Source organism: Amblyomma maculatum, chromosome 1, assembly GCF_055883805.1.
Source record: "Amblyomma maculatum isolate TAMU_Amacu chromosome 1, ASM5588380v1, whole genome shotgun sequence".
Classification (NCBI taxonomy): Eukaryota; Metazoa; Arthropoda; class Arachnida; order Ixodida; family Ixodidae; genus Amblyomma; species Amblyomma maculatum.
This window is the reverse complement of record NC_139344.1, coordinates 167,504,898-167,520,236: the sequence shown is the minus strand read 5'-3', so window position 1 is coordinate 167,520,236 and position 15,339 is coordinate 167,504,898. Positions and strand designations below refer to the sequence as shown.

The 15,339-nt window shown below is 43.8% G+C and overlaps 1 protein-coding gene across 10 annotated transcripts in view; it reads left to right on the top strand.

Annotated features, from left to right (window-relative positions):
* The window catches only part of LOC146204829 (uncharacterized), a 175,849-nt gene that overhangs the window by 128,091 nt on the left and 32,419 nt on the right, over positions 1-15,339 (top strand). For all 10 annotated transcript variants that reach the window (XM_084589536.1, XM_084589533.1, XM_084589527.1 and 7 more), the window contains 3 exons: positions 6,317-6,515; positions 10,499-10,710; positions 14,158-14,318. In XM_084589536.1, coding sequence (XP_084445662.1) covers positions 6,317-6,515; positions 10,499-10,710; positions 14,158-14,318 — 572 coding nt within the window. The remainder of the gene's footprint in view (positions 1-6,316; positions 6,516-10,498; positions 10,711-14,157; positions 14,319-15,339) is intronic.

Sequence of the window (15,339 nt, the reverse complement as noted above, 5' to 3'; positions counted from 1 at the left end):
ATTAGAGTTGCAACAAAGTTGTTGCATTCAACACAATACTCAGTGTCAAGAATGTCGTGGGCCAGGTTCACAAAAGCCAACTGATCTCTCAGCTGGTCAGAGGCTAACCAAGCCCGCCACGTTGGGGGAGGAGGGTGGGAAATTGAGGTGTATGAATTGCGACAGGATATGAAACCATGCTATATGTTCTAAGTTTGCATAATGTTTAGAACAATTTGGGCACGCGAGGGAATGGTCTGATTGACTATAGAAATGATCTCGCAGGAGTAAGGAGTGTATTCAGTTGTATATGTCTAAGAATATGTATTTGCTTGGTAATGAGAGATTTATCAGGAAAAGGAAGTGTACGAATAGTTTCTGTAATGTTGTCATAGGGAATGTTTCCCATAAACTGCCACCAACTTTCCACGTTTTCGATAGTGAAGAGAGCGAAAAATCAGCTAGACTGATTTCACTATTTCTGGTTACCAAGGTACTAACTGAGGCAATTGGCCAAGGGTACAAAGTGAAAGAGCTACCGAACGGCGACCTTCGTTTGGAAGTTTTGTATAATCATCAGTTTGAGAAACTCTCAAAAGTGACATGCTTTGGAAACTGCCCAGTAACAATCTCCCAACACCATTCATTGAACATAGTGCGTGGAGTCATTTCCGACTATGACCTAACATACTTGAGTGAAGAAGAACTGCTTGAAGGACTAAAAGACCAGATTGTCATTCAGGTTTATAGAATCAAAATTAGACTAGATAACAAGGAGACACGGACCAGGCACATAGTCCTTACCTTCTCATCGAGCACACTGCCCGAAGATGTAGAAGTGGGGTATCAAAGAAAAAAAACTAAAACCATACATACCAAACCCACGTCACTGTTTCAAGTGTCACAAGTATGGTCATGGCTAGTAGACCTGCCGAGAACTCACCTGTGCAAAGTGTGCTTCACACGAGCATCCCGCAAAAAACTGTCAAGTTGAAATACCTTGTTGCATCAACTGTGAAGACAGCCATGCTGCTTACTCACGCACATGCCCAAGCTGGAAACAAGGCAAGGATATTCTCACATTGAAAGTCCAAGAAAACTTAACTTACAGGGAAGCGCGAAAGAAGCTTACTGCTTCTCAGAATCCTTCATGCTCTGCTGTGACGCAACAGGGGCAGCATCACAGCAGTCTTTGACACCTGCCCAGGCCACAGATGGTGAGCCTCGGACAGGACCCTGTCCCCAAGGTGGATGGAGCTAGTGCTACTCCACCGCCTTCAAAGCAGGCTTCGCGGACTGCTAGGTCAGCCGGCCTCAAGGCCTCCCTTGTTACGGTGAGGCCTAACCCAATGCTTCTGTGTCCGGAACGTCCAAGGACGCAATGGACACGACAAATGACAATCGTCCTGGGCCGTCTACATCAGAGAGGCAGCGGAGCTCTTTGGAGCGAAATAGAAAAGAAAAAGCCCGAATCACCGGGCCAGAAAAAAACTTAGTCTCTCTAGTCTCTCTACTTTTCCTCATAAAAAAGTGGCGTTCCTAGTCTAGTGGAACTGTAGACGGGTTTTAAATAACTACTGCAATATAAAAGACATTCTTGTTTCATTCTCACCTGTAGCACTGTGTCTACAGGACACCAATTTCGGTCCACAACATACAAACATACTAAAAAAATAGTGTTTTCCGGCGCAACCGAGAGCAGGCCAACAGGCTCTCTGGTGGCGTTGTCATCGTAGTAAGCCATAACATTGCAGCTAACGAACACAAACTTAACACTCAGTTTGATGCAGTGGCAGCCACCTTATTTTCATCCAAAACAGCGACTGTGTGCTGCGTGTATATTGAACCACACAAAAAAATAACACACCGGAGCCTTACGTGTTAGTTGGAAATTTTAACGCATATTCCCCCTTTTGGGGAAGTGAGAAAAGTGGCGCACGAGGACAAATTATATAGAAGATTTTATTTTATCTAACAATGTCTGTTTAATAAACACGGGGAAACCGACCTACTGCTGTCCGAGCATGGGAAAGATGAGTGTTTTAGATCTATCATTTTGTTCACCTTCCGATTTTAATGATTTTAATGGGAAGTTTTGGATAATCCATATGGAGCGATCACCTACCTGCATTAATCGGCTTATTATCATCACCGAACGTTATCTCAAGCAAACAAACTGTATAATAATCCTCTGGAGTTGCGCGCCAAAACCATAAGGCTTGGTTTACTCGAGAATGTTGCGATGCAAAAAAGAGACAAAATAAAGCCTGGAAATCTTTCCACAGGCTCCAACACAAGTAAACCTTATAGAATTTAAGAAGGCAAGAGCAAAGGCACACTACATCCGGCGAAATGCCGAAAAAGGCTCATGGAAAAAATATGTATCATTCATAAACAGCTCAACTACATTAAAAAAAAAAAAAAAAAATTTAGGAACAAGTTTTAAAACTAAATGGACAAATTTTCAATTACATTTCCTATCCTAACAAAGCGCCTGGTAACCAAACAACTCTAGTGGAACAGGCAAACATACTAAGAGAACACTTTGAAGCAGTCTCCAGTTCATCCACTACACACAGCCTTTCTTAAAATACAAAAACATAGCTGAAAAACACCGACTTCCAACCACTGGTGGCACAAATGAACCCTATAACAGCCAAATTACTTGATATGAAATAAATAGAGCACTGTCTTCCGGCAAACAAACAGTCCCAGGTCTGGACAGGATACACTACGAAATGTTGGCTCACCTTTACGATTCTGCTGTAGAGCACTTTTGAAATTTTTAATAAACTATTCATGCTGGGAAAGATAGCTGAGGCTTGGAAACGAGCTGTTATCGTACCATTTCTCAAACCTGGAAAGCCGCCAACCTCTCCCAGCAGTTACAGGCCCATAGCACTTACAAGCTGCCTTGCCAAATCTTTTGAAATTATATTGAACATCAGGTTAACCTTCATTCTAGAATCTCGTAAACTTTCGGACATTCATCAGTGCGGATTTAAGAAAGCAGGCTCTACAGCAGACCATCTTGTTAGGCTTGAAAACATCATACGAGAAGCATTTATACACAAACAGCACTGCCTCGCCATCTTCTATATGGAGAAGACATATGACATAACTTGGAGGTTTGGCATTCTGCGCGGCTGTACAGATCTAGGTACAGGTGGCAGCATGTTGAACTGCCTAAAGGATTTCCTTTCAAATCGTTCCTAAATTCCTAAAAGAGGCAAAGCTCCTAAGCAAGCTTTAATAATTTTCATCTACAGAATAAAAACATACCTTGCTCTAGGCGCATGATAGCCTGCGTTACTTATGCGCCAGAAAAAACCCAACACACAACAACAACAGTAAACTGTTTTCGGCAGTTTTTTCTGGGCCCCATTCGATAATTAGAACTTTTTGGTTGATTTGAACATTTTTCCTGGTTATTTGAAAGCTGAAATAACGAGAAGTTTACCGTATTCAGCAGTGATGTGATAGCTCCACCTGGTTTCATGCAGGTCCTTCCTGTAGGACAATAAAGTGGTATAAGGAATCCTGTATGGTATGCTGGATTTCTCAGTAGGGTATGCACTTCTGTGCAATTCTAGTTTAATTTTAGTTTAATTTTGTTTGCGAATACCACGTGCATCCTGAAATAAACAAGGCAAACAATGTTTGCTATTCTTTATTTATTTTTTTTTGTCATTGATAAGATATTTAGTATTCCAAGACATTTTTTCTATATTCATATTAGATTCATACTCAAACATTTCAATATTCGCACGCCCTTATCGGTAGCACAATCAGTCGTCAATTGAGCAGTGTGACAGGGGCCCATAGTTTTAAAGTTGCCTCATTTTTTTTTATTTGGAGAAGGGTTAACTCATTGACAGTTGTGGGAAATGGCGAGCAACCACAAAGTTGTCATACATTGCATTGAGTCTTCTGTCAAAGGTATGGTGCTATTTTCTGTCGAACATGCCAAATGTTGAAGCTGCCAAGTTATGGCTCTGTCTGAAAGATAGCATAGATTCCCTGTGGTGATGCTCACCAGATTTTAACCAACTTTGTCACTCACGTTTTTGCATGTACTTTTCGCATCAGCACTATCAGATTCACTTCTCTGCAGCAGCTCTAGCACACCTGCTTTTCGCTCCAACACTGTTGCATCCATGCTGCAGGGCTCACCACAGGATAACAGCTAAAAGCACAATGTCTAAAGCTAAAAGTGTGCCAGTAGAATCTCGTTGATACGAACACAGTCAATATGAATTTTAGGTTGGCACAAATTTGTGTATTGTCCAGTCAGATTGCATTGGGTTCAGTGTCCAGAATTTTGCATCTTTCGAACACTCTTCATGCTACTACAAATGGTACAAATGCATGAGCTGTGACCACACACTTGAGCACTAAGTGCTACCCAAACGTTGCTTAACCATTGCTGATGTCACGAGTGAGCGTTAGTGTGCGACTTGCACATTGCTGGCATTGCAGTCACTAATCATGCTGTACATACCGCATGTAGTGAGCTGTGGTTACGCTGCCATAAATAAATCCCGTCAGCTCTACACAGATATGCACAAATTCATTTTCCATGCTTCTGCACGCAGGTGTTGTATGAGATTTTGGATGAGACTGGTGCAAAACTTTGTGTAGTCGGGTATAACTCAAGAAACAAGAGGCAGATGTCCCTCAAAGGAGGCCTTTCAGCCAATGGCATTGACCAGTTATCGTTACAGAATAGTTTAAGTGTCAGCGTGACATCTAAGCGGGCTGGTGGGCTAAAGGCGGTTAGCTGCAGAATAACGAATCAGTTGCCACATCATGACAATCGGTCACTGCCATTGGCCAGGGAGGCTCCTTTTATGCACACATTCTGCTTTATTCTGTAGTTGTTTTCATCTGTAATGTCTATTCTTTCGTGCTCAGTACCACCAGCTTGTGGCTTCATTACTTTGTTTCTGATGCGAAGGGCAGTTAAGCTAATTTTGAATGAAAGTTGTAGTAGTTACTTTTTGCACCTTATCTTGAATGTTGTTTATCAACTTTAAACTGAGTGTGGCTGAGAGGAGCGGCGAAAGTGTTCTTTGACGAACACGAGGAATGTTTGTTGCTGCCACACAGTTGTTCACTTTGGGCTCGAGTTAACCCAGTAAAGAGTGAATCTCCTGCGACTCTGCTCATTCAGTGTTGTCACCAAATTTTTTCAAGACTCTGAGATCCGTATCAAGATTCTACTTTATATGGCCATGTTTGGAGTACACTGCATGCATAGTCACATAAGAAGGGCAGGTTATCTGTGTTATTTAGATTTGCTTTGAAGAATAGGAAGGTGAAGTAGTAACTCCAGGTAAAAAAGAATATAGCCTCGATAGAATGCATGAGTGTCTGTGCTGTTGTGCCTGAGCAAGCAACCCAGATTCTGCTCAACCGAATGTCAAGCTTCTCCTGCTAACATCCCCTTCACAAGCCTTGATGCTGCTCCGCAAGGCAGTGGCGCATTGCCAGGAGGCATCGGCGAGGGACTTGTTGAAACATGCCAGTGGAATTCCAGACGACACGGCGCCAGTCCCCTAGCAGCGAGTCACCTTCGCGGCGCGGAAGATATGTAGCGAGCGATCAGTGTGCTCACTGATTGGACTTCTTGGTCCATCGTCATGTGCTGCCCCCCAGATTGGACAATTTGAGTGCCAATGGCTTTCCAGGCTATACATAAGCAAGCACACTGCCTCTGAAGACCGAGACCTTCACGAGTGTTGAAGTGCTACACCGCTCGCAAGGAGGGGACGCGTCGTAGTCTCTCCAGCTGTCACTGTGCAACTACAGTTGTCTATCTTGTAGTCCTCGGCCCCCATGCTGATTTGCTGTAAATATGCCCAGTACATAGTGTTATAAAGACGCCTTTGTTCTCTCTTCGATGCTGACTCTGTTTCATCGCTACCACCAAGGGAGCATTAGTAACCTCTCAGCCTAAGTGATGTTTGTGCCATGCACATATTTGTTGATTTTTAGGGGCAGCAAAAGATTCTGTGGCACTAGGTCTGTCCTGTAAGGTGCAGTGACCCATTGATGTCAATAGCCACCCACATCCTTTTACAGAGGCATACGGAAGTTGGTGCTTCAATGGCAGGAGGTTATCATTGTTGGTAGGGACTGTATTGAAATGTGATTTTCAAGGAAGTGAATGCACCAAACTTTCATTATAGTGAAACATCTCTAATTTCAGTCACACAATTAAAAATTGCAGCTTAACAAGCTAAATATATTTACACATCTTGTAGTTCTGATCAGAGGTGATGGGCTGAAACAAAGAAGGCATCATTTATAGTCTTTCACTGGCTGCTTTTTACAGGAAAACTGGAGAGCTCTGGTACAAGTCTTCCTTCTGAATTGGAGGCACCAGCTTCTAAATCCAAGAGCAGTGGGGAGCCCAGAAGTACGACATATCCTGAAGATGCATCGTTTGAAGGAGTTTCAGAAGAGGTGGATGCTAAGACTACTCCAGTCACAGAATCTGTTCAGGAAGAGGTGACAAGGACAGAGTCAACAAGGTGATAAAAGTTTGTTTTAATGACATCTGCAGTTTCTCTTCTGGCCTGAGAACATTAGCTGCTCAGGATGCACGAATTATAAATAGCAGGGATGGTTGCAGTTGAACTTGCGTGAAACATGCGTGATTTCCACGCACTCTAGGTGTGTTCATTATGCTTGTGTATTTATATCAAGGACACATTAAATAAGTTAGACAGTGTGACCAAAAATTGGTCTCAAAATTAATTGATTCCGAACAGGTTTCAACATAAACCCAGTCACTGCTCTTTTTTTTTTTTTTTTTTCAGCATCTTTTAGTGTGACCTAAAGCTCATTTGCATATTCTTTGCATCAGAGAGGTGGTACATGCGGCTGTTGTTGAGGCACTGTAATCGGCAGTTGTTTTTGGTTTTCGCTGCTCCTTTCATGAGCTGCTCATTATTTGTGAAATCTTGAGCTTTGGGCACGAAGTGCAAGGTTCATTGTCATCCTGGACAATCTTGTCACTAGGGGCTTGAGCAGCAATTCTTCCTCATGGTTGGTCATGTTTGCTCCTCACTGCTTGTGTTCTCTCAAGAAAGGAAAGAACAACAAAGGCTGAGCAGCTAGGAGCAGCAAGCACTGTGGGAAGTGCATATACCAACATTGTATGCTTGGGAAAATCTGAAAAGAATTAAAGGAGGCATGTGGGTTGAAGGCAGCGCTACTATCTCGGAGAAGTAAGGGTGGTGCTTTTGGGTATTCATGCTTGTTAATGAATCTATGGGTTTACACTTGTTCTGTTCAAGGCTTGTTATCCTTGCCTGTATACAGGTTGCAATGGCCACGCTGTTTTCACCTGTACTATCTGAGGGTTTGTTCTGTGTTTGAGCAAGGCCGGTTACCCTTGCCTGTATACAGGTTACAGTGACCATGCTGTTTCCACCTGTAATATCTGAGGCTTTGTTCTGTGTTTGAGCTTTGTAAATGAGCCCTACTACACAACTTGCAACCCTTTGATCTGCGAACATAAAATTTAAGTTGCGTGTGAAATATAACATGTAGCATGGATTGCATGTCAAAATGTAGCATTATCAATTAGAAGTGTGCACGGGCCAAACTTTTGAGCCAGAGTCCGGCCCGACCCGACTGTGAAAGTGCCTGAACCCTGCCCGGCCCCAGCCCTGCCCGTCATGCTATAGTTGCATTTGAAGCAATGATATGATACAGAAGCAGATAGTTTCCAGATGATAACCTTATCCAAGATCTTGAAATCTTGAGTTCTCACGTTTGAAATAACAAATTTGTTGAATGTATAGAGGCAAAGCTTATATGTAGATTCAACGCATTGTGCAAAAACAAATTATGCATTGAATTGAGGCATTTGCAGTGTTCCTGGATAATGAATCCGGTAGCGCTGAAGTTTCTTTTGGTGCTATAACTTGGGGCTGGAAAAATTAAAAGGCTCTTTGATAAGAAAGCAAGTTTTCGGTAGGCAACTTGTTTGCTTTTCCCAAAGTGCGCTAGCTCTAAACCTAAACAAGGGGTTGATTTTGTTGCCAAATACTCTGTGAGCTTGCCTGGCTCACTGTGTGCCTTTCAAGTGAACTTTTCGCAACAAGAGAAACAAGAGGATACTCTTGCACCACAGAAGCTTTGGGTTATGTTCCGCTTCAGACGAGGCCATGTCGAGGCAGGAGTGTCACAACAGAGACGTTTGACATTTGATAGGCAACAGCGTATAGCGTGAATCTTGAAACGGATACCTAAACATCAGTGCTACATCAGTGCCGGTGTTACCCAAGTGGAGATGCGAAACTCGAGACTAGCCTACAAGCGGCCCCTCTGCTCATTCACTGACAGCTGCCAAAGATCCATTTGCGGTGAGGAGGCGAGGAGAAAAGGCGGATCGATGCCAGGAAAGGTCTCAGAAACTCTCGTGTGGTGAGGGTGCCGTAAAATGCTGTGGATTCTAGATGCTTATCGCACTATGGCCGCATTCGCACTTTTTCAGAAGTTGCATGTGTCCGTGATCGGGGTGTGCAGCCTAGCCAGGCCTGCCTGAGACAAATATGCCGGTCCGAGCCCAAACGAGAAGGCTTCCGAGCGGTCTGAGCCTGGCCCGCGAGCCGGGCCGGGTACGATCTTTTGGGCTGGCCGGAGCCCGTGCACAGCTCTGTTATCAATCCCATAGTTTGCTGCTTTCGTGCACCACTCTGCATTAGTTGTGGTTTAAATGATAGCTTTAAGAGCCGTGCATCCATCAAGTTCTCGTAAGTTCAGTATAGCTCGTAAAATGAGAAACATTTGGTCTTTTTGGCACATGTGCATCAACCATTCCTTTTCACGTTTCATTATTTCATTTCACTAAAATGTGAACTGGAACCTCATTGATTTGATCACAGCTGATACAGTACTATCCTAATGACAGATCACAGCTGATACAAATTTCGGTTGTGTTCTCGGGATGGCCACAGTGCACAAACACCCAAAAGAAGGCGATTTGTCGGATGGGGGAGGCTAATTGTGCAGAATACAGTGGGCAGGGGCGTTAATCTGCCTAGCAGCAAAGTTTCGTATGGGTAATTTGGAATCTGATAGGATATGATAAGCTTTGGTTGGCACAATGACTAAGGCTATTGCTGCCTCTTCTGCATCAACTGGGTGCTGGACACGGTGTACGGGTGAGGCTCGTGCTGAGTTGAAATGTTTTGTTTAGGACTGCTACTATTGCATGCATCTCCTGACTGCTGTATTCCACAGATTCCACATACGCCAGTGTTTCTAGAGTGTGGCAATGTTTGTGGAGCACTTGTACTCTTGCCTTCCTGCGAGCAAGACAGTGCACTGGGTGTGTAATTTTCATGCGGTACATACTGCGAACAGATTTGGAGGAAATGCGATTGTCTAGGTTAATTTGAGGCATCTCGGCAATGCTTGGCCCGCAGGATTTTGGAAGCGCCTATAGCATTATTGGCCAATTAAGTGGGCTTCGGTTAGATCATATAACATACTATAGATACCCAATTTGAGAAATTGAGCTGTGGATGTAGTAATGGTTATGTGCAGAGCAGTTCTGTATGCGTTGCATGTCATGCAATCTACCTGGTCTCATTGCATGGCCGGGAAGTGGAGGTAAGGCAATACATAGCTGGTTTCACTGAGGCAGAAAGCTTGCACGAGCCATTTACTTAAAGCTAAGTATAGGCCTGTGGTTAATCTAGTATTGTATACTGAAGCCAGCTGGTGAAAATTATTTGCAGTCTAGTGCTACATCGTCATAGAAGTTCACGCTAATACTGATGCCATTCAACCTTGCAAAGTGTTCTTCATTTTAATATTGTATAAATGACTTCCTGCTCTAAGCATGTCTCAGTGTACTCTAATACTGTCTCATAGCACTTGATCTGTTAGGTACCACTGTAATAGAAATTAACTTTCACATCCCTTTAGAATTGTTGGGAATGTACTGGTGTGAGCAATAAATTGGTAGCCATGTCTTTGTCTACACGTCACGAGTGTCTCGCCCACATGGCATGCAGCTGAACAATGGGGTGTTCCAGTGCTCCTTCGGAGTAAAATGGCAAGCCTGCTCACCCACAAGGATTAGGAGCTGCTGGTGCAACAGCAGTAGATCTTTTGGTCCTAACCCTTTCGGCAAAGGCTGTACATTAGCAAAATGCTTGGATCTTTTGGTTGCTATGTTAGCTACAGTTGGCACTGTGGTGCACGGTGACTGCCATCACTGCCACGTAAACTTTCCCATAAGTAATTATTTTTATACCTTGAAGATTACAAGCACCACGCTATTGAACTAAATTGTGTTTTCAAGCCTTTCTGCGCAGCATTAGCACAACTATGTACTGTTACAGATCATGTGGTGGGCACATTGGCATACATTATTGATGAAGTCAGGTTCTGGACAAACAGTGCTCATAACAAGAGCGATAGTGAACAGTTGCATCTCAAATTTGAAATAGTGTCTATAAGTGAAGCCTTTTTTTCTGTGTCTGCTTGTCCACAGTGGCGGCCAGAACGAGTCGACAATAGAGAGCAAAGTTGGGGCATCTGCTTCCTTCGAAGCTGAGGTCTCAACACAAACAGAGGGGGCCATGAGGCGAAGTAGTAACAGCAGTCGTAAGAGCCTGCTGCTGATCAAGAAGCCGCTGGTTGTCAGAAGAAAAGTGCGGCGAGACTCCAGTGGCTCTGAAGACTCCTTCAATGTGTCTCTTTCTGGTGAGCATGTTTTTATTCCCTCAGGAGGAAGTGCTTTACCTTTACGCTGAGCAACTGCTGCAAGGGTCTATGGTGATTCGAGTGTTCGTGCCTTATGCACATAGTGCGAAATTCATGCTTTTCGCTTCAAGGGACCAGAAAAAATGTAAAATTAACTGAAAGTTCGAATTATGTAATGCACCTGAAAAAAATTGCTAAAAACAGTCTGCACCACAGTAATTTTATGTAATGAACACCAAGCTGTATGATGGTTGTCTGCATTGGCAACGAAACCCAAGTGGAAATAAAGGTTTTTCCCTGGTTTGGTTTACATAATGAACATTGAAGAAGTGCTCCAAAATTGTGTAAAGGCCTCTGGCACTCTTTTTGTGGCGTGGCGCAGCAGCAGTGGTGCCTCTTTACTGCACAGTCAACGTGGTGAAGCATTGCGGTAAAACTGCAATGTCCAGCGTGCCGTTGCAGCGTACCGGAAGCAGTGTAGGCATTAAAACAGCATGACGCCATTCCTAGACTTTCAATTTTTCTAACTTTTGTATCAAAACTATGCCAAGCGGCACTACATGGCTTATAAGCCTACCTGACAGGATCTGAACTTTTGATACAGACACTACCTCCAATTCTGTGCCTTACCCAACGTCCATATCAATGTTATGCTGCCATTCCTCATACAGCATTCCAGTGGTGTCATACGAATTCTCGTTGGCACATAGTATATGTCTCTTAGTCAAATTGCAGGCTAGCTTGCGACAAGGATTCCAACTGAAAACATATGTACTATCGCGCTCAGTATGAGCTATGAGCTCACTGCCCGAGCGTATTCCCTGGCTGTACAGTGGCACCCATCTTATCGTTTTCTGCTATTGTGAAAGGTTCGGGTTCTTTCTGCAGCCACGCATTGCTCGCTTGCTTCTTTATCTTGGCCCCGTTTATTTTTTCACTGTTTCTATCGTTCTTTTACTGCTTTTTTTATTTCTTTTGAATCCGGATCGCAAACTGAAAAACTGCAAGCACATTTGAGCATTTGGCACAAAGTTGTGCATAAAGTAACTTGGCAAAGAAGCGGCTAGCCAGGTATTGTAAATTTCAAGAAGCAGGACTTGCTCAAGCAAGAAGTTTGAGTGTCAGGCCACAACTGCCATTACCATTTTCGGAACTGATATCACCATAAAGGCGAGTGTGACAGCAAGCAAGTGGTGATATTGCAGGCTTGCAGCAGCAGCCACATTTTCTCCCGATAATTCCCAAACACATCACTGTCGGCGCCACTGTACAACCAGGGAGAGCCCTCGGGGACGGGCTCGTGCGGTGTAGCTCATATCGAGCTCGATAGTACCTTCGATAGTATGCCTTTCCCCGACTTTCCTTTCACAACTGTGATGCAACCATTCATCACACAATAGTGTCATTTGATTTCTCGTTGCTCATAGCATACAAATGCTAGTCGGGTTGGAGGTTACCTCGTGACACGAATTCTATCCAACAATGTGTAAGCTCAAGATGAGACATTGATGCTTTCAGCTTCACAGCACGTCAACATTTTTAAGTGCTATATGTAATTTTTTTATTTATGCCTTGTGAGCTAAACATTCACAAGGTCAAATAACCAGATGACTTGTTTGTTGTTTCCAATTCCTTTTTAAAACCGCCGCAGTGGCTCTGTGGTTAGGGCACTCAACTGCTGAACCCAAGCTCGCGGGATGAAATTCCGGCTACCGCAACCACTTTTCAATGGAGGCGAAAAGCAAGGTGCCTGTGCAACGTGCGATGTCACTGCACGTTAAAGAACCCCAGGTGGTCGAAATTTTCAAAGATCTCCACTACGGCGTTTCTCATAACCTAAGTCTCTTTGGGACGTCAGACCCCCCTAAACCAAATCAGTTTCTCTTTCATAAAATGGGACTACATTAATGGGTCACTTGATGCTTCAGGCATCCATTTGTGGTTTAGCAACAGAGCAGAAGATGAAAGAACGTGGAACAACGAATTTCTGCAGCCTAGTTGAAAGTGATGTTGATGTGACCATTCTGAAGTGCTAGCAATAAGGAAGTGCTTTCACAAGATGGAGTCAGAGTAGTGTTTTGCAGCACATTGCAACAGCCAATGAGGTGCATGGTTCGTAGTCAGTCATACACAGGGAAGCCTCTGTCCCACGTTTGTTGTCAGGTCTTCTGAGGAGGGATTGGCAAGCAGTAACCACAGCACATAATTGGAAACATGCTGTTTTAAGTGCAGACAGCTGTGGAAATTCTTGAACAGAAATGTGCATAAAGGCAGTTTAGTAACATGCTGATAAGACTTCAGAACATGGCATGTCAGATTTGCATATGTTCAAAAAGTGAAATGTAACTAGACAACTTGTGAAGTGGATGAAGGATGGCTGCTTTATACGGAGCTTAAGTATGATGTCAAGCAAGAAAAAGGTATCCTGCTTATGTCAATTTTTTGCAATGCCTGAAAACAAGGTATAGGCTGTGAAATGCTGCACCAGCTGCCATACCGTACGTATTTCAAGTGCATTCTATTTACTTGGATCATTGTGCACTTCGACCTCTCTTTGGTGCTATCAAGCTGTAAGCCCCATAATGAGTTTATGAATGCTCAGTGACAGTTGATGCAGTGTTATTGGGGGCAGTTCTTATAAGCTATTTTCTTTGTTTTCAATTTTCAATAAATCAGGCCATTGGGCTATGGTCCAGCCAGGTTTTATTTCTGGCCATGGTACTCTATTGTAAACGGGCTGCGCAGGTGGACCTGAGACAAGTTGTCATTGTATTCCTTTGGGCTGCAATCCAGCCAGGTTTTGCTTCCAGGCATGGTACTCAATTGTAAATGTGCTACTCGGGTGGACCCGAGACAAGATGTCATGGTAGGGTTTTTACTATTTGTTTCCTTGTCCTAGTCACTATTTTGAATGGAGTGTCATTTTCGTGCGCTCACAAACTGTGAAATGGGTGGAAATAGTATAGGCCTTGCCGCATCCCCGAACTCGTGTGTGATTAACCCATCCAAATCTAGCCATTTATGGTGCTTGGTATGTGTGGTGTAAAAAGAAAACACACCATTTCGGCCCTAGTGTCTTGTAGATGGCACTTCTGGCCCTACTGAACTGGGACAAATTCGCACTCACCTTTTCCTAACCTGAAAAGATACTGAACAAATTTTGAGATTCTTAAAACAATTGACTGTTCAAACACATTGTAGCATATTAAACTGTTTTAGTGAGACACACTACCCACTATTTACTGTTTAATAATTTTAGCTGTTTATGCATCATAGAATGTAGTGCACAAGCTCAGGTATCTGAAAAAGCTTTGTTTCCCTGTGGCCTGCAGCCATTGCAGCTCATTTTGTGAGTCTGCCACCCAATTTCCTGTGTTTGTTGACTTGCTCAGCACGTAAGTGGAAGAGGCCAGTTACTTGCTTACAGTTTTCTCTCTGGGTTTTCAGAAACAGCCTCTGACCAGAGTGACATTGAGGGCCGCATCATTGCACTCAGTGAAGAACTCAGAAAACGCCAGCTGGAGGCTGAGCAGCTTAAGCGGGAGCAGCGGCGTCGGCGCACTGAGATGCTCCGTGAACGAGAGGAGTCTCTCAAGAAGCATATTGAAGTGAGCCTTATAGATGTGCCATGTGTTCAGTCTTTGCTGCATCAAGTTACAAGTGATAAATTAAACCTGCTTAGCTGGCCATTATTTCTGGGCGCTGTTATTTTTCCTTGCTTGGGCATTTCAAAGACAGCTTATACAGGGTGATTTTTTTTAGCCCTTTAGTTTGAGTCTTGTTTTTAAATTTTCCTAATAGGCAGTGTGGTCTGAATCATCTATCATCAAGAATGCATACAGTCGAACCCGGATATATCGAACTCGAAGGAGATCGTGAAATAGTTCAATATATCGATAATTCAATATACAGAAATCAGCTTGGGACGGCACTTCCGATGCGAAAAAACGATACTGTATTTGTCGCGTAATCAACTCACTCGCATAATGAGCCCACCCTCCAATTTTGCACTCGAGAATTTTGAAAAAAAAAAAAAAAAAAGCATTAAGGCCAGCTCGCTCACATGCAAGGGATTAAGCGATCTCGGCGACGAGCGGCAGCGACAGAGCAAAATATTTCCAACTTGTTGAAACTGCGTCCCTCTGCAGTACGAGCCACCGCGGCAGCTCAAAACAAGGTTTCTGTGTCGCCGCGGCGGCAGAAATCGCCAGCGTTATCGCTTGCATGTCGTACTCCGTTTCGGTCGTCTCATCCACAGCTCATTTCTTGACAGCGTGCCAAGATGCTGCGCAGCGATAACGTCCGGGTGCGTTTATCTTTTGATAGCTCCTGCGGTGGTGGGGAGCGAACTTGGCAGACTGCCCGTGATGGCTTGATTGCACAAGCCTGGTTCGATTCATCACGCCGCGCTTGGGCGTAGTCTACTGCCACAAAATCATTGGAAAGCGTGATAAAGTAGCTGCAAATGCTGTAAGCCGGTGTCATGATCATAGCTGACCGCGTGCTTTCGTTGATTCATACATGCAAAGATAAACGACTCCCGCAAAAAAAAAAAAAAAAAGCTGCTTCGTAACGCTATATCTTACGCTACGCCGCGCGTACAGTACAACAATAAGAACAAACGACTCT